This window comes from Homalodisca vitripennis, chromosome 4 (assembly GCF_021130785.1).
Source record: "Homalodisca vitripennis isolate AUS2020 chromosome 4, UT_GWSS_2.1, whole genome shotgun sequence".
Lineage (NCBI taxonomy): Eukaryota > Metazoa > Arthropoda > Insecta > Hemiptera > Cicadellidae > Homalodisca > Homalodisca vitripennis.
The window spans coordinates 176,341,166-176,361,752 of record NC_060210.1 but is presented as its reverse complement, the minus strand read 5'-3'; the positions used below and the strand labels follow the sequence as shown (position 1 = coordinate 176,361,752).

At 32.9% G+C, this 20,587-nt stretch overlaps 1 protein-coding gene across 1 annotated transcript; it reads left to right on the top strand.

The window, feature by feature from the left end:
* The first annotated feature begins 6,615 nt into the window (after positions 1 to 6,615).
* On the top strand, positions 6,616 to 8,213 carry LOC124361525. Its single transcript, XM_046815581.1, has 2 exons — positions 6,616 to 6,739; positions 6,820 to 8,213. The coding sequence occupies exons 1-2, from the start codon at positions 6,665 to 6,667 to the stop codon at positions 7,840 to 7,842; spliced, it is 1,098 nt and encodes a 365-aa protein (XP_046671537.1). The 5' UTR covers positions 6,616 to 6,664; the 3' UTR covers positions 7,843 to 8,213.
* The last annotated feature ends 12,374 nt before the right edge of the window (positions 8,214 to 20,587 follow it).

The window sequence follows — 20,587 nt, the reverse complement described above, 5'->3', positions numbered from 1 at the left end:
GGAAATCTCAGAACAATACCGATTTGATATTCCGTACAACTCAGATATAGACATTTAACGTTAATTGAGATAGTGCAATGGGTTCTTGTTAGAATATTTCTTTATGTTTGAAACTCGTAGCCCTTTCAGACAATATACTTGAAAGTATAAAAATAGCTAAATATTGCTCCATGAATTCATATTTTCAAGTAGGGAATTGGGAAATCTTGACGAAAAATTTGCCTATAGTGAATTCTTACACTATGTAAAATGTACATTAGTTATAAATACATAGTGAACTGTGTACTATTATTATTACTACAGATAATTTAAGGAAATTAATATATATATATATATATATATTGTTGAAATATACTTTAAGAGTAAACCTTATTACTATACCTTATTATTTAAAAAAATACAACATTATACTGTACTAATCTCATTTATTGTACTAAAACATTCGTACCCATATCTTATAAGGCAGATTATTACACATATTCTACATCATATGCCTACAACTCCACGTGTGAGGAATAGAGTTTGTCTATATTCCCTGTCTTCAGAAAAAATATCTTACAGAGCTTTAACCAAAATTGTGATTAAAAATTATTTTGAAATATGTTTAAACCATAACACGTTTGCATCATCTCAAAGCCTCACAGATTTCTGAATTATTAAGCCAGTAAATACGGTTAGTTAAATGAATACTACAGCATTTGAATTACTTTGTGATTGCTTCCACAATCTCGAGGTTTTTTTAGTATGAGTACAACTTTTTCAGATAGAGTAAAAATCTTCGTTTCTTTATCAACAAAAGAGTTAAAAAATTTAAAAAATAACTAAATGACGTATTAAAGTTCCTTAATTAAAACAATCCGTGTAACGTTGTTTCTTTATGATATTTGGTATTTTTCATTTCAACTTTTAATTTTCTGTTAAACTACACAATTATTACCTACTACATTTAAAAAATTCACAATTGTGAGAATGAAAATAAAATGTCCACTACTTAAAAGTCATAACTTTTTCAACCGACTTAATTAAACATTCGGTTCTCACAGAATTATACTATCGAAATTCTAAGCAAATACTTTAATTTATTAGAATCACGTGTCAAATCTTTACTATTTTATTCCGTGTGATGTAATATAATGCAACATGTAGATGAGTTGTTATCTTTGACTATCAGTAAGCAAGTGACATGTGACATTGACATTTCACCTTAGAATTGCATCAATACACTGTGAGAGTGATGGCCATCTTATCTACGAGTATATCCACTACACGAGAATAGTTCCTTATATACCGCAGCTCCCCAGCTGTTCCTTCTGTACATGGAGTATAGAAGAACGAGTGTAGAAGAACGGATCGTAAGACCAGTATTCTTGAGAATGTTTAGACACGACCAAAGAGTCGTCTACATATGAGCCTCAACCGTCATCATATGGTTTATGTAGATATTATATGAAATACAGAGCACGAATGTATTAAATGGAACTGTGATGTATGTATTGTTTTTCATTATGTATTATTAAAGTGTATACAGCTAGCACAGTTGTCTAAAGTTAACATATTTGTACTTCTTTCTTAGCGGTGATGTATTTCCAGCTCGTATCTAATTCAAGTTACATTATATTAATCTGAACTTGGATATTAGGAAATTGATTACTCTTGGAAATTACTTTTTATGTTAATTGTAGGGTAAAAACATTAAATCTTTCGTGGCTTCCAAAATCCAACAAATTGAACATGTTAGTTTGTTTTATTCCTAAAAATTAGTTTTGTCTTTTATTAAAAATGTTTTAATTACACAAAATATCAACACGCAGAAAAAAAAATATATATATATATATATATATTACGCGATAAATATCAAATCAAATTTAATATACATTATAAACTACAAGTTAAACTGATTGGCGTTCATTTCTGAAATTAATTAATTCTCTGATCATATTCGGAAATAAAAAATTTAATATTTTTATAGAACATGAAACATTTTCAAAAGGTTTTATTTATTTAATACAATGTTTAATACATGTAACACAAATTTACAACTGAATTCTGTATTTCAAGAATTTCTTAGTAACATACTAACTTTTAACAGAATATAATTTTAATTTGCACTTCAAATAAACTGTTTGTTCTAGTTGGCATGAACAGTATCAGTGCAGCTTAATGGAATTTTAAAAAGAATATTACACAGCACATGATGTTACGTATAAAATACGAAAGATACAAACAACATTACTGTGCACTTAGAAATAAAACTGTACAATATATAGCTGAGCTCATATAAAGGGAATAGTCAATGCGAACTTAAGCGATGACTTTGGGAAGTAATTTTAAAATATGTTAAAAACCATGAATTATACTAATGCAGTTTATTAAATACTGTCAGTAGCTTAAATTATTTTACATAAAACATTGCTCACTAACTCTAATGCACTGTATTTATTTACTAATCAAAACTACCATCACTTTTATAAGTACGCAGTATTAAAAAACATTACTGAATTTTTAATTTGCTGTAAAATATGAAGCTCACATTGTAAGTTTGGAAATATGTAATAGGGTACACAAAATTATTTCATAGAGATCACTGTTTCAGTTAAAAACAAAAACAATAGCATACATCGCTAACGGACCGCAAGTGGAAACTTGAGTCTTGGTATGTTCAGCTGAATACCGAACAGTCCCATCACAGTGGGTAGCAATAGTTCCTCAGCTGTTCACATCACCTCTCCAGCAGCACTGTACGGAGACCACCAAATATCTTTCCAAGTAAACTGTTTGAATTTTCCTCTAACATATTCTTCTCCATGACCTAAACTCACCATACCTCTCCTGGCTCTCCATCTTCCTTCTACAAATATTCTTAGAGTTGACGGTCATTCCTTTGTTTACTTTTTTAAGTACTAGGAACGTCTATATTATGCAGTCGTCTCTGCGACATATTGGCCGTATTCTACTCGTATATCTACTCTGAAAAAGTTTCCAACTGCATCAATTAAATATTATTAGATAATAGAGTAAGAAACATAATGTATAAAGAAACTATATTTAATTAATTATTACGATTTTCTATATAAGCGTATCATGTAATATTAAATAGACGACAGATCCTTCTTAAAATTGTGGTGTTGCGTGTCCGTACGTGCCATAACTCTTGAATGTAAGGTTTTAGACAATTTAAATTTAGTTTATAGATTACTCTTGCCCCAAGGAAGAAATTTATTGGTTTTGATTGGTTGTTAGGGTCAAAAGATTAAAACGGCAGTAGATTTTCACTAATCCGGCAAATATTTAGTCAGTTTAGTGAAGTCTTTTGGATCGTTCGATCGTTCGCAGGGTTTGGTACGCTGATAGAGAGACCTATTGAAGTTCCATGTATCCATAAACCGAGTGGTTAAAAACAGTAGGACATATTATAGAAGTAATAAAGTTTGAAGTAAAATTTATCAAATTAAGTTCATACTGGCATACGAGCTACACTAGGTCTGAACGTAATGTCAAGTGAAATGGTTTTCTAATTTAATTAAAAAAAAAAAAAAACAAAAATCTCCAATTTGAATTGGACGAATATGAAAATATGTTAACAATTTAACAGAGTTACACATTTACTACGCCGGAAACCAAGCACAACTGGGCAGGTTTGGCGCGCTGCTAAACATGAGTGTTTTTTACGTCAATTTGAAAATATCTAATCCACTGCAGTCTCGTATGCTCACAAATTAGCAAACTATATCACTCGCAAGAGGTTATTTATAAAAAAATCATTTTTGTACCTTCACAGACAACATAGATGGTTAATTAAAAATATGATTCAATCAAATATGACGTTAAACGACTAATTATGTGTTCCGCTCAAATAAGACTTTGTCTAGTACTCTTTCTCCCTAATAATTACTTAATAAGTTACTTTATTTATGTATTTTAATAACCTTTCGACATAATATAAAATATAATTCTTACATAATCACGCATGCCTATTGTATTCAATGAACTGTGACGTGTGTAATATTTTTATATCAATATATACAAATTTATGAGGTAAAACTATATTGCATTTTTACCATTAAACATAGCTATAACAATATTGATGATATTTATGCAACATTTTCAGCAAATTCGACATGGAATACAAAATTTGCTGATTGCATGTGGTTTAAAATTTTTCTGGAACGCCTTCAATGATGCCTACGCATATTGCTTACTAAACTGTAATGAAAAAGTCTAAAACAAAGTGAAGGCGTTTCACGTTTTTCTTGTTATGCAATGTGTATAAGAAAAACACGCCCAAATTATAAATATTATATTTTAATTAATATTATTTTAATATTTTAATTTTATAAGTCAATGTATGCAATAAACTTCATTCGTGTGGTGATGTATGACTATTGTGGCATTTTTAGTTTGAAATAAAGCAATTATTTACAATTATTGGCTGAAAAAATGTCATAAAACTGTATTGTGGGGATGCTACAGTAGTACATGATCCGTTGCACATTTATTCCATACGGAAAAACATTTACCCGCAGAATTAACTTTGTAATGTATGAAAAATATATAAAATGTTTACACACACACATTTTTTATACGATGATATGCGATAGACTAAAGCGATGAAGTAACTGTTGAAACAAAGAATTGCTTATGGAGATGACTGTGAGATCTATGAATATTGACCATCCTGGTACAAACAAGGCGAGTAACAGGGTGTAAATTTTTAAATACTTCATCTCGCCTGCAGTCTCTTGGGTGCAGGACACTGTCCAACTCCTTGGCATAGGTCCACTACAATAGTACACTATTTCCTCCTCCTTACTTTGCGACTGAAAGTCCACTATTACTCAGGACATTTAAATCTTAAGCAGTTTAAAATACCTCTCAGTCGTTAAAAACAACTCCATTGCCTAATGAAGTGAAATAAATAAGAATTAATTTTATACGTATTTATGACATCGCTTTCTATATAAAAAAAACATGCAGATAAAATGAAGTAGACCAGCACTATAATAAACATTAATTAAATTTCTATAAGAAGTATATTTAGAGAATGGACGTTAGAGATCACGGATCTCTCACTAAATAATTGTATCGTAAAAAGTAAGACCTTTATGGTGTAGTGGTAGTGCAGTCGTCAGGAAAGTGAGAGAACCCGATTCGAGTTCCGACGGAGCAAGCACACTTTGTGATTCAATGTTTATTAAAATGAAAATAGGCCATTGATATAAATTTAATGAATGTTAATAAAAGTTGTTTGACAGGCATTTGGCCTTCGGACCAAATATATATACATATAGATTAAAAGTCCCAAAATGTAGCCATTGGGTTAAAAAAAGTTTAAATTATAATTCTGAATGATAGGAATAATTGAAGGTAAAGAATTATTTTTAAATGTCTTTCTCGTATTTTTTTATCTTAGTAGACACTTCGATAGATGACTTGTAATGCCTACATGTTTGGACAGTTGTTGAAGATTAATGCCTTCGAAAGTGTTGTAAGTCGCTTTTTTCAAAACCTAATTGTTTACGATTTGAAGCATACACTTCACTATTAACAATACCCCAAAAGATATAACCAATTTGTGTAAAGCCAGGAAATCTGGATGAAAATGATATTGCCACTTGTCGTCCAATTGCTTTTAACCATAACTTCATCAATATGGTGCCACCAGATGTAATGGGGTGCGGTCCCATCATGTTGAAAGTATTTTTCGTGCAAGTTTTTTTAGGTTATTTCTAATCCCAGAATTCTTCAATTAGGTACATGTTTGTTCTGTAGTTACCTGCAGATAATACTGGATTTTATGAAAATTTAATAATTATTTAATTCACTGTAATACTCATATGGTGACAATAAGCATCACATATTTCACATTCTTCTGCAAGTACTATCAATAATGGTGAACAGTTTCTAAAGCAAAAACTTAGATGATGAAACATTTTCATCTGCATATCATTGTATGTGTAAACAGTGATCTGAAGGAATACCATTCATGATAATGACGGCTTCGATTCGGTACATAATTGATGTTTACAGAAAAACTATGCTGTATTGTTTTCCCCCTTTTCTTACATTTACCAATCATTTTACAACAAGACATAATTTTATTTGTAACATTGTTATATTTATAATTTTTAACAGTACAAATCATTCATTAATTTTGCAAACTTTTAAACTTTTAACCATCAGGGTTTACTTTTTTAATTTACATTACATAACCACTAAAATTTTAATATTAAATTTAAACTTGTTTAAGTAATTTAAGTGCTTATTTGGCTTAGTGTTCACCATTTCTCAACTTTAAAACTCAAGTTAATTCACTCTTTGTTCAAGGTTGATTAATCACAACAGAGCTCCAAGTTATTTCCAAATATTAATGATTTGGTCTTGTTATTTTATACGTTAATAGACCGGAGAGCTCTCAGAAGTAAATAAAAGAAATATAGTAATTTCCATAACTACGTTTATAACAGGTAACATAACCTAAACACTATTCCTCAACTGTAAACCCCAAACTACATGTTTGTATTAAACATAAACACAGACATTACTATTTGAATTCGGTACTGTTGATATGTATCGGCATCATGATCTCTAATCTGATTTCCGCAGTGATATCTTTCTCCCTCTACTGCTCAGTGACAGAATCTTGTGAAACTGAGCAGCAAGCGGTATGGAGTCCAGTTCTAGAATGATGCTACTGGCTGCATCACTGCAAGTATGTGTTGTACACTCATCCAACTCTCAGGTAACTAAAGATATCTGCTACATAAATATTAAGCAAAGATATGCACGTATATAACACGATGTTGTGTGTGTTTGTTTCAGAAACAAATTTTCGCAACAGAATCCAGTGATTTTCGAAAAGTCGTGAAAAGTTGTTTCTTTGTTGACAAATCAATGTTAATTCGAGATCTGTTCGAGGAGAATCAAGCGTTCCAGGAGATCACAGCCGGTCCTCATTTTGCCAAGTCTACAAACCTCGACATGATCAAACGTTTCTTTAGTATTACCGTTAATAGAGAGGGCGTCCCAGTGCGTGCAAACATCACAAGTAATTACAAACTGTTCCAAGACAATAAGCTACTAATATATGAAAATGATAAGAAATTTTTCAATATTCATTTTGGCAATTACCCAGTTCTGTATATTGATTATAAGCCCTTAGATGGGGTGAGTAGTTTCGATCATATGCTGAGAAAATACAGACAAATATTGTCAAACACCTTTTCTCAACACAAATATCTTTTAGAAGTAGCTACTACATGGAACAATGAATTCAATAGAACTATGTTCGAATCGTACCTGGAATATTCTCCTCTGTATGATTTACACAAAGAAGATGTTAGGAACGGTTTCATTTTTTTGTCATCTTTGTTATTTCGTCATTTCAACAAATGTGTGTTTGTGCTTATCGACGACTACGACATTGTCAGCATGAGTCCGGTGAATGCGCACGACAGATCGGATGTGATCGAGTTCGTCCGTTCCGTCAACAACGCGTTAGTGCAACACTCGAGGTACGTGGGTCGAGCGGTCGTTACAGGCTCCCTGTGGAGGGGGAGAACCATGCGTCCTAGTGGAGTGAGCGTGGCCCCAAACTCGATCGGGAAGTATTACGGTCTGTCGTTATCTGAGCTCAAACCATTGCTACTGAAATTCTTAAATGATGAAACCGAAGTAGAAGACGCAGCCGACTACATCATTGCCACTTACAGTGGCTACGTTCACGATGAGGAATGGTACCTGGACCAGTCCGCGCCCTCTACAAGGGGCTCACAGGTCTGCAGCGTCTGGTCCGTCATCCAGTATTGTGTATGTCACAGAAAACTAAATATTACAATGTTCTGACAGTTGTATCTCGACTGGAACCTGTTCATAACTAGTTTAGTTCATTATTTCCCGTTGCACTATTTGTCTGGTGAGGACAACGTTGTTTATTGTGAGTCTTGCCCAAAATGTGTTTTACATTTAAATGGTTAGCCTACGGTAGAGAGATTGAAAGTGCGTGGGGAGTGAAATAAGTCGTATGTACGTACCCGATTAGAAATTTTAAATTGAGGGCCTCTACTCCCAGTCCAACAAATATTAACCAACTTCTTCGTTTCTAAAGAGCAAGTTTGAATTGTTGGTCTTCAACAACCTTAAAAACTATATGTTACATGTAATTGTGTAATACAAAGCTGCAAGATGAATAGAATAAATAAAAAAACTAGTTAAATGTCTGAAGCATAGTGATTTATCCAAAAGACATGTTGTGAGTTTTATTTTAAAAATTAAGTACGTTGTAATTATGGAAATCTTGGTTAGAAACCATGGTTTTAAGGCTTCTTACAAACCGCTAAATAAAATTAAAACCATTTAGAAATATTTTTCACCAAGTTTTATCTGTATGTTTTTTATTTTTCATCAAGTTTTTTCCTGTATCCTTTCATCAGGAAATAGTATAGTATTAAACATTTTTCATGAATCTAATGTCAAAACCCGATTTCAAACGTATTCTAGTCTACTAAAGCACAGCGTGAAAGAGATAATACGTATCTGACTAAACTACCTGTTTGATCTCGTATGTGTGTTCTCATAACGCAGGGTAATCTAAAGGAGAGTTATCAATAATAAAACCTCGGGAAATCAATCAAAAAATACACAAGTTACAAAATGAGAGGATATGTGCTTGACCTTCTTATTGAAATAAAACATAGAACTACGTAGACTATTTATATTTTAAAAGAAAACATTTTTATTTTATGTGTATTTTCTGGGAGTAAAAAAGATTCCATGTATTTTTATACGAAAATAACAAAAAGTAGGTTTTTAATTATACCGCAAAATGTACGTAAGCACTGTAAAAGTGGGCAAACTTGTAGAAACTGTTTTTAGAATTACTGAATGAAAATGTGTTCAACATGGTCTTACAAAAAAACTTAATTTTCAATATTTATCCATTGTAGTAAATAGTAATTAAATAAAGATAACTAAGAAGCATAGGAATTATTTTGACTAAGATTAACAATTATTCTTCCTCCAAATTTTAAATCCCTTTCAATTAATTTCAAAAATAACTTAATATCGGTATACAAAAAAAAAAACATTTTTAATTCTAAGCATGGGAGAATGACCTTAATTAGCTAATTTTGCTGTTGTAAATACAGACTTAACGAATTCTGAAATTTTTTCCTAGCAACTTATAAGAAAGTAAGAGAGGAAAGTGAGTAGTTTGTTAGTCTGATTGTATGAACAGTTGGAGAACAGAAGGCCTGTATCGCGCTGATTCTCTGAGACCGAGAAGTCTGATCCAGCAACTACACAGTAATACAATCCACTCTAAACGGATTTGGAACGTTACACTTACAACGTTTGACTTTCTCAACTCAATTGGAACTTTGGACCATCAAATCAAGTGTTTGTTTTTATCAAGCGTTCTTTTCTTTCTGTATTCCGCATTCAATGATCTGAAACTAATTTCGTCCTTTAAGTGTACTCTTTGAATATAAAACGCGAGTAGGTTGAATGTCATATACTAGACATCCTATAACGTAACAAATATAAGATTTGAAACGTAAAGATATGATACAAGCTATACGTTTTTTTATGAAACGCAATATCTTGGCGTGACTATTAGGGAATTAGCGTGGTATTAGCTCGTGAACTACCTCTATTCAGTGTTGTAAATATTTATGATAGTGGCAGTATACAGTTGTAAACCTTTTCCACCTCAGTTTTAAAAAGGTAAGAAAATATAGATTAAAATATCTATACATAAAAGGCAAATCCCTCACTCATCACTTATTCTCCAACTTCACAAAGAGGTGACATTTTGCACAAATGAATCATGACTTAAATAAGAAAAATGAGAGTTTTTATTGTGATCAAACATCCATAGGGGTTTGAAAAGGGGTTTCGACAACTAAAAGAACTACTATTTGTTTTTAAACTATATCTCCTAGAAAGATGACATTTGACAAAAACATCTTTACTCTCATGGGACAAATAAAATGCACTTCGTGAAGATCAACCACGCATGAGACTTGGAATTCGTAAAACAAATATATTTTTTTGTTTTCTAATTTCCTGCTGTCTTATAAAAATGAAATTTAACACACGTGCCTCATGTCTTAAAAATGAAATAAAAGTGTTTTTCATAAATATCAACCTTAAATAGGGATTTAAAAGGGTTGCAGCCCCTAGAAAACCCATATGTGGGTTTCTCAACTTCCACATCTGGCCCGCAAATAGATTTTTTCCGGCCCGCGAAAAGCTAGCATACTGAAAAAAATATTTTTATTTGATATTATATTTCCTTTTAAGCATTTTCACCATTAGCTCATTATCATTCATACCAGTACTCATCGCTCACTTGCCACATATTTTCTCAATAACTCTAAAACTAGATTTAAACAATTAGCGACCAACCTCAGAGCGTTATGTTTTATTTGCAACGAGACTGTCGCTGTTCTTAAAGAATTTAATGTCCCTAGACATTATGAAATAAAACACAAGAGCATGTATTCCAATTTAACAGGAAAACTACAAGAGGACAAAATGGTTTTTTGAAAAATTCTCTTTCAAATCAAAGACAATTTTTTACCAAGCAATCACAACAAAACGAGGCTGCTGTAAAAAGTCAGCCATATTCTGGCTAAAGCTTGTAAACCTTTTGCCAACGGCCTATTGGTATAATATTGCACCTTGGTGAGTGTAGAAAAAATCTGCCCTAATAAACGTTCACTGTTCAATGCTATTAGTTTGCTGGCGAACACAGTTGCGTGCTGTACGAATGGTCTTGGAAATAACGTTGTTGATCAGCTGAAAGACGCATGCAAGGACTTTGAATGGTTCTCAATCGCTCTTGATGAATCAACTGATGTTACTGACTCGGCACAAGTTCTTTTATTTGTTCGTGGCAGTAGATGACGTTGGCCGACGAACTATACGCACTTACTATATTTATATATTTTCTTGAACAGAGCCAAAATGCAAAAACTGTCATTCCACCTAAATTATCTTAGACCGGAAGCTACTTACAATGGCCTGACGTAGACGCTTTTTGACCGAAGAAGACATATATATATACATATATATATATATATATATATATATATATATATATATATATGTATTTGTCTTCTTGATTGGGGCAACAATAAAAAAACCGAGAATAGCCTCTCAGACTGAATATGTAAAATTCTTGATCGTCGCCACAAGGAAAACTTGACAACGACATATAAAATGTAAATGATTTGTACCCGCAATGCTTCTTTATGCGCTAAACCGGAAGTAAGAGCCAGTGGCGATCTTGTTTTAACGTTTGTACCTCTCAACAATAAATACTGAAATAATACATATGTTAAACATGTATATTTACGATTCAAAGTAGTCATAGGACTCTGAAGGTAACAAAGTTTTTCTGGACATTTGCCATCGTTCAATGAACTTAGTTATATGTTAGGTTATTTACTCACTTGAGAAAGTCGTCAGATTGCAGTTCTTGAAACTTAGTAGTTTTGATATTTTTTTGTATCACTCTCAAATAGCAAGTAGAAAACCCTTATTCCCTTCACAATCTTTCCATCGTGGAAAACAAACTTCAAACAAAATATAGGACTATATCATATTAAATCATTAGTAACCGCACCGTTTAATATGAACATAGTTGAAGTGTTATTGAAATTGTTGGAGCTATTCATTGAAATATTACAGAATGTTGTAATATTAATGTGTTTGTAAAATTTGTGTGTTTCACTAGTACTCATAAAAACTGATTTACTTTCTGACTTCAGCTCCCCAAAACATTACTCTTTGAAATTAATTCCAATTATGAAATAGATCAAACGATTAGAATAGCTTCCAGTAATCATAATTGATTTTCAGGAGTGCTTATTATGCCATTTAAAAAGATATGCCTAGAACGTATCTGTTATTCGATAGAAAATCACATGCCAACCCGCAGATAACTGATACTTTTTTTATTTAAATCTAACAATATTTTAATAACAAGTTTTGCAACAATGTTGAAGCCGTTCAAAATTAATCGCAAAAACTGAACGAAAATATTTTCGGCTACTAAATATCATATTTACAAATTATAATGTACAAATTATTCTCCTAAAAGTCCTCGTTAACCCAACGGCAACTCTATGGAAAGTTTATGAATTGTAATTATGAAAAGTGAGTGAAGGTTTATGACAATAGCCGCACATTTAGTCTACTTTTTTATTTGTCTGTGGCAGAAGCAAATTTTTCAAAAGTTTATTGATAAAAGTATGTGTGTATAATAAGAAGGATTGTACATTTATAAGAGAGATTCGAAACCACGTGAACACACCAACATATTTGCCTAATATAAATGTTCGTTCCAATAGCTTTTAATATTAAACAAAATCAAGTTTTTTCACCTGTAATTGCATTTTAATATTTTAAGTACAAAATTTTAAAAGTATGAAATAGAAATAAGTTATTGATATTTTGTGATAAACAATACTTTGATATTCATGTTGTACTATATATTGTATAGCGCATAAGCGCATTTGATCATTCTGGGATATAGCTGCTTATAAAATCAGGAACAAATAATGTTTAAAAATACTCATCAGACAGAGATAGCGATTTATATAAAGCTATATTAAAATTAATTATTAATTTTGTGAGATAGAATAATGAGGTTAAACCATAGTGTCTACATGCAAGACCGTGCCAAGACACAACAGCTTAACATTAATGATCAGCTTAGAAGGTACGACGTGAATAGTCTCTTCCATACGTTTTGGAGCACGTTCTAGTAATATTTATTGTCTATGAACTCCTTTAATTTTGTAGAATATGGAGACAATGCTCTCAGACCTTTTATAAAATATTCATAAAGACCGCTGTCAGAATTTTACATACAGACACGTATGCAACCAACGTGCTCCATTTTGCATGAGAGTTCAGGGACCCTACAAAACATATGGGTGTGTTCTTAATACAGAATTTTTGCAAAAGTATCAGTCCATAGTATAAAAAATAAACGAGTAGTTTTATAATTATCTATTTGTAGATCTAATTAAACCATTTAAAAACGTTTAGGTTGCAGTACGATATATTGAGTGTTTTATATTTTCAATATTGTTAAGCACTTTTTGTTCCACATATGACGAGCACTTATCAAAATAGTGGAACGGAAAACAGGCGAACTACTCCATTACTCCTTATTGACTCAATATAGTAGTGAAGTGCCATCTCTGGTCATTGTTCCGTCAAATGGTCAAGTGCCGAGACGTAAACTCGACAATTGTCCATGAAAGTCACTTCTGCTATTGTGCAGTTATCCACTTCAGTCTGAGTCAACTACAGTTGGAGTAGCTCTTGACATTGTCTATAACACTGAACATGTACACCTTCCTCTATGTTGTGTACCAACTAAGCTTTTATCCGTCGGTTAGTTGCTTAGTATTTCATATAATGTATGTTATATTGCAAGTAATGACTAGTAATGTACCTTCAGCAACATTTATAACAGGTGATTTATTGGAGTGAGCTCTTATTTCCATTCCAGACTTCGTCTCTCCGCATTAGTCCTTGAAACTAATAGCACCAAACCACACATGGGCCTCTTATTTAGTGACCCTTATAATGAGATAAGGTCGTTGAGAGAAATCTTCCATAAAAGGACCCTTTTTTGTGTCGTGCTTCCATGCCGAAAACAAGTGGCGGGTACACTTCAAACTGATGGTGAAACGTTCCCTGTGACCAATATCGTTTCCTATATCGGGCACGATCACTCGTGTTTCATATTTTTCACTAATAGGAAATTTTATTTCACTATTTTTATGGATAAATGTTGTTTATAATGGAACCAATTATTATTTCTCATCTCTATTGCCTTTTTTCAAATCTCCTGTACACAAGACACCCGAACATTTTTCTTAGGAGTCTACATGGGGCAGATGAAATACTTGAAAAAAGAATCCAGTTGTTTATGCTACGGCAATATTGTGATTAAAACCTTAAAATATTGTATAATGTATATTGCATATTAAGAATATGGTAAATAGTTTATTTCTAGCATGAAATTAAATTCTGGTGATATCAATGTACCATAGGAATGGTTTTATTTATGTGTAGTTTTATACTTCATAGGAATTTACCAAGAAGTAACAAGATTGAAGCAAATCTTTTTAAACAATAATATTGTATCTTAGTTTGAAGTTAACCAAAAACAGCCAATGCGTTATTACTGATCTATTAATTGTACAGTAAAGTATCATTTCACTCTACATTCGAATGCGGCCTTTGGTTTTGAAAAATAAAGAAAATGTCTGCCGTGTACAAAAAAGTAATCTTTTTTCACTAGTTCATTATGTTACAACTGCTCAACAGACTCTGTTAAAATAAGAAAGTATGTAATACAGTGTCATGCAGCACTCTATAAGTAAACTATAGAATCCGTAAAGTTCTATTAAGGCGGGATTTCACTTGAAGTGGCCGGAATGTCTGGCTAATGTAGCATCTCATAATGACCCTCTCTAGGTCCTTGATCCCTTCAGTAAGCCGCAGGGTTTGACGTTGGCTTAGTGCTAATCGTTTTGTTGGGTAGACTAAACAGCTAACTTCCTGGCAGACTTCCTTGTCACTGGACACAATCATGTTGAATAAACTCTATTTTACCGTTTTAAATAAATTACATTGTTATTATATTGTGTAAATAGCCTTATTAAGACTATATCAAATTGTGCAGAAAGGCAGAAAGAGAATTTGAACTATTAAACATCTTCGTCTATGACTTTACTATTATTTTCGGTAAAATACAATGAAGTTGGAACTTCCCGAGAAGGAAATTGTTTTTTCTCCACTTTGCAGATGGAGTACTCAAACTTTCTAACTGTAATTTAGCCCTTGTCGAATCAAGTGACTCCCTAAAATTAATTCGGACATACAAGGGAAGAGTCATTTAACTGTTCAGTGGCGAGTCAGTTGCTATATGTATAGGAGATTGCTGCTAATGTATTAACACACGTAAGTAATATCTGGTCAGAATCCATAGCGGTCATATTAAATTGGGTGTTGGTTGGGTTAATGGTATTTCTGTTTTGTAGTAAATTTCCTTCTAACGTAACTTATCTAAGGGTTTTGTGTGTGTGTGTGTGTGTGTGTGTGTGTGTGTGTGTGTGTGTGTGTGTGTGTGTGTGTGTGTGTGTGTGCGCGCGTGCGCGCGCGCGCATATTTATATACTGTAAATATATGTATTGTATTGTATATACATTATCAATTATGAGCATTTTATAGGAATTTCGCGCAGTTGTCTTAATAGGGCCCAAGAAAAGCAGTTGAAGATAAGAATGTTTTATTTGACACTTCAGAACTTCAGGAAGTTCAATGTTGCTTCATAACTGACATGTCCACGGAGAATCATAAATATAATTGGAAAATTTTGTGTGAAGTTTACTAGATTCATTCGTTTATGACATAAGGTAATTTTACTTTTGTAATAAAGTATATCACAAACAAAAGTTACGCGCTTTTAAATAGTTGTTCTTGCAAAAATCAAATGTTAAAAAAATGAAATACGTCCTGCTCCCTGAAGGTATATCTGTTTTATATATATATATATATATATATATATATATATATATATATATTTCTTTAAGGACTTTTAACCATAAATAAAGCAATATTTTTGTAACAAAAAGTCGACTATACCATTTTAAACTGTTAATATTGCATTACAGCTTGAAAATTGCTAATAATATGTTCATATTATATATAGACAGGTTTATTATTCAAACCCACTTCCATATTAATTAATAATACAATAATATTCTTATATAATATTATTTATTTTTCATCATATATTTTAGTAGTAAAAATACTTCAGAATTGATAAATCTGTTTATTAAAAAATGCACAGAAACAATTTTATATTCCCCATAAAATTCATACAACAAGTTTAAGTTTTGTACCATAAATTTAACTTACATTTATTAAGCATTAAGCATTACATTATATTAAAATTTAACCAGTTAGCAAGTATTATTATCACATCAACTGATACACTCACATTATAATACAATTCTGTAAAAATAATAACGTTTATACAATAATATATAATTAAATGAAGAGTTTAGTAATAATCCAAGTAAATAATTGTATTGAAATGTAGTGTAATATATTAATGCGAAACTGATTAATTTTCAGAATGTACAAGTACCAAGAGATACATGTTTAAATGGTGAAGCTGCATTAACTGTGGTTGCTCGGAGTGAAGCGAGGAGTAAGTAGGCTTCCTGAATGCTTTCAAATATTGAAGTATCTCTTGGTACGTGGTTAGAAATGTGATCGGCCGTAATTTTGTTTCACGAATCTTGTTTCCCCTACTCGATATCTTTCAAAGGATTCCTTTCCATTCTCATCACGTTTAGACTGAGTTTAGCTTCTCAATTCAATGTTAGGATCGTCTAGTAGTGGTACACAGAATCCAGTAAACAACTCACTAGTGATACAAGGCGATACAGGCTGTACTCAGTCAATTTTGTTCTAAAAACTAATTGCTTTTCTTGTGTTAGTTAATGATTCTTGTTGCATAATTTTGTGTTCATAGTTATTTGACATACAGAATAGCTATAAATTGAAATTTCATAGTCTGAATTGCATTATCACAACACGTTCCGATCTGTTTATCGAGGAATGTTAAATTTTGTAGTACTTTAGAAAGAACTAGAAAATAATTGTAAAGTCTTGTTTTGGATCCATCAGCAGCAGGTATGTACCGAACTGCTCTTTTCGCCGATAAGAAAAGTTTAAACAGAAGAGCGCCGTCTTTTTTAATAAACAGTACAAAATAGGTTAAACTAACTTGTACTAATTTAATAACGTAAACTGAATCACTGATATACGTTTCTTACAACACAATTAATACGAGCACCTCCACTAAACATTTCTTTAATTGACATCCATGGCGAATTTCCTCCTAGAGGAAAACGTTGTTAATATGTAAATTTGGTCAACTGTGAGATGGCACTAGTGACTTTAGTGCTCTGGTGTAACATGGAAGGTGCATTACCTCACACGTTCTCACTAGTAATAGACAAACACATCAAGTGACCACAGCGTCTCGCTCACTACAGCTCCCCGGTATTCTCCGACTGTAGCGATGGAGCTAGTGACTCTAGAGGTCTGGTACAACATGGAAGCTATACTATCTCACAAAAACTCAGTAAGAGGCAGACACGTCATGTGACCACGGCAACTCACTCTCTAAACTCACTCACTATTCTCCAACTGTAGCGATGGAGCTAGTGACTCTAGAGGTTTGGTACAACATGGAAGCTATATTATCTCACACGATCTCAGTAAGAGGCAGACACGTCATGCGACCACGGCATCTCACTCTCTAAACTCACTCACTATTCTCCAACTGTAGCGATGGAGCTAGTGACTCTAGAGGTTTGGTACAACATGGAAGCTATATTATCTCACACGATCTCAGTAAGAGGCAGACACGTCATGCGACCACGGCATCTCACTCTCTAAACTCACTCACTATTCTCCAACTGTAGCGATGGAGCTAGTGACTCTAGAGGTTTGGTACAACATGGAAGCTATATTATCTCACACGATCTCAGTAAGAGGCAGACACGTCATGTGACCACGGCAACTCACTCTCTAAACTCACTCACTATTCTCCAACTGTAGCGATGGAGCTAGTGACTCTAGAGGTCTGTACAACATGGAAGCTATATTATCTCACACGATCTCAGTAAGAGGCAGACACGTCAAGTGACCACGGCACTCGCTCTCTAAACTCACTCACTGTTCTCCAACTGTAGCGATGGAGCTAGTGACTCTAGAGGTCTGTACAACATAGAAGCTATATTATCTCACACGATCTCAGTAAGACGCAGACACGTCAAGTGACCACGGCACTCGCTCTCTAAACTCTCTCACTATTCTCCGACTGTAGCGATGGAGCTAGTGACTCCTAAAGGTCTGGTACAACATGGAAGCTATATTATCTCACACGATCTCAGTAAGACGCAGACACGTCAAGTGACCACGGCACTCGCTCTCTAAACTCACTCACTATTCTCCGACTGTAGCGATGGAGCTAGTGACTCTAGAGGTCTGGTACAACATGGAAGCTATATTATCTCACACGATCTCAGTAAGAGGCAGACACGTCAAGTGACCACGGCATCTCGCTCTCTAAACTTACTCACTATTCTCCAACTGTAGTGATGGAGCTAGTAACTGTAGAGGTCCGGTATAACATTGAAGCCGCATTATCTCACACGATCTTGTCACTAAGAGACAAACATATCAAGTGACCACAGCGCCTCCTATTAATACTATAAACTGAAAGTTTTTGAAGAATAATGTGTAAATGTCTGGCTATTTATATGTTTGGTATTTTATTATTAAAAATCTAGGGAATAGATTTAGACGAATTTGGCACGTATATTTGCTTAGATATAAGGGTAACAGATGTTTATATATTTAAATAGTGATTCATTGTTTATTGAAATTAAATAAGGCTATTGCCATTTATACAATTTAACGTAAATAAAAAGTCGTTTGACAGGTGTTTGGTCTTCCGATCATATGTTAGTTTGCTTATTTAAACGCATATGTGACAGATACGGCCAAATACAAAATAATTGAATCGGAAAAAGTAAGCGCTCTGTGGTGTAATGGTAGCACATTCACCCGGCAAGTGAGAGATCCGGGTTCGACTCCCGGCGGAGCAAGTACTTTTTGTGATTCAATGTTTATTGAAATTAAATAAGGCTATTGCCATTTATACAATTTAACGTAAATAAAAAGTCGTTTGACAGGTGTTTGGTCTTCCGATCATATGTTAGTTTGCTTATTTAAACGCATATGTGACAGATACGGCCAAATACAAAATAATTGAATCGGAAAAAGTAAGCGCTCTGTGGTGTAATGGTAGCACAATCACCCGGCAAGTGAGAGATCCGGGTTCGACTCCCGGCGGAGCAAGTACTTTTTGTGATTCAAAGTTTACTGAAATTAAATAAGGCTATTGGCATTTATAAAATTTAACGTAAATAAAAAGTCGTTTGATTGGTGTTTGGTCTTCCGATCATATGTTAGTTTGCTTATTTAAACGCATATGTGACAGATACGGCCAAATACAAAATAATTGAATCGGAAAAAGTAAGCGCTCTGTGGTGTAATGGTAGCACATTCACCCGGCAAGTGCTCTCACATCCGGGTTCGACTCCCGGCGGAGCAAGTACTTTTTGTGATTCAATGTTTATTGAAATTAAATAAGGCTATTGCCATTTATACAATTTAACGTATATATATATATATATATATATATATATATATATATATATCTTAGAAATAGTAGTTACTATAAAATACTCAATCCGGTATTTTGTATGTGAATAAACAAAATAATGTCCGCTGTTTTATACTGTTAATAGTTATGACAGTGGTAATATCGGTCATTATCGTGATTGTGATATCAGTATGATTCAACAAACCATTCGCTTTCTGACTAGAATTTGATCAAATAAACAAGCACAGTGAGCCCATGCCCATAGTAAATGGAATCACAAAGCAATACACCAAACATGCCTATTTAGGCATGTAAAAGTAGATTCGTTTTAAATCATTATACGGCTCTGTTACACTATGTTCACTATAAAACTACATTTCCCTATAATGTTATTTATTACTTCTCCAGCTAGCCTAAAATATTTCAAGTGTTACTGAAATGGCTAAAGCTATCAAGTATAATGGAATGTTAAATGGAAATTCCATTTCATTGGTTCTTTTTTTACTATCCGACTACTTGGCTTCAAAATACTGCACTTTAAATTTAAAGTCCAATTATTCGAAAATGTATCAGGTGATTTACAAGTAAATATCTTCCAGTAACCATCACTCATCTTATTGGTGTTTTTAATACCTTTAAAAAGGATATGTCTACGACTTTCCAGTTGTTCAGCAGGAAATTGCGTGCCAAGTCGCTGCTAACTGTTGGTATTTAAGTAAATGGGCATGTTTACAAATTATTAAATATCACCGTAAAAATGATTTATTTATATAAAATACTCTATTGAAAGAATATGTTGATACGTTCTATATTATTGCAAAGTTCACGTATCCATTAATGCCAATTCGAATTAGTGTTGAATACGAAATAGATAATTGCCGATTTCAAACAAAAACTTGAAGATTTTAACATGGTAATCTTTGGCGAATTAAACTTTATTTTTAATGGTAATTATAATTTAGATATTACTCTTCTTCACAACGAAAAGCATCCAGACGTTGTTGAGCCACATCACTAACTACAAACCAAGCAGAGCATAGAAAGTGCTCCTCGGTACATTTCTCCTCGCCTGAATGTGTAGAGTTTTTGATTTATAGAGGTCGGTAAAATACAATACATAATATTAACACTTCATTAAGTTTTATGTTCATACGTTTTAAAATACTAATTCCATTTCACATGTTTTGTAAATTAAAACAAAACAACCTTAATTAGTGTCTTAATTAAATAACTAATGTCAGTTTGACAAGGAAACGATTCTTCTCGTAACTAAGAAGGTTGCGCCCATGTTCTGTAAGAGCACACCGGAAGTAT

Excerpts from the sequence above, each read along its gene's own strand:
- LOC124361525 (XM_046815581.1), top strand. The coding sequence starts at position 6,665 with ATGGAGTCCAGTTCTAGAATGATGCTACTGGCTGCATCACTGCAAGTA. Across the intron at positions 6,740-6,819 it reads TACACTCATCCAACTCTCAG|AAACAAATTTTCGCAACAGA; the intron begins GTAACTAAAGAT and ends TGTTTGTTTCAG.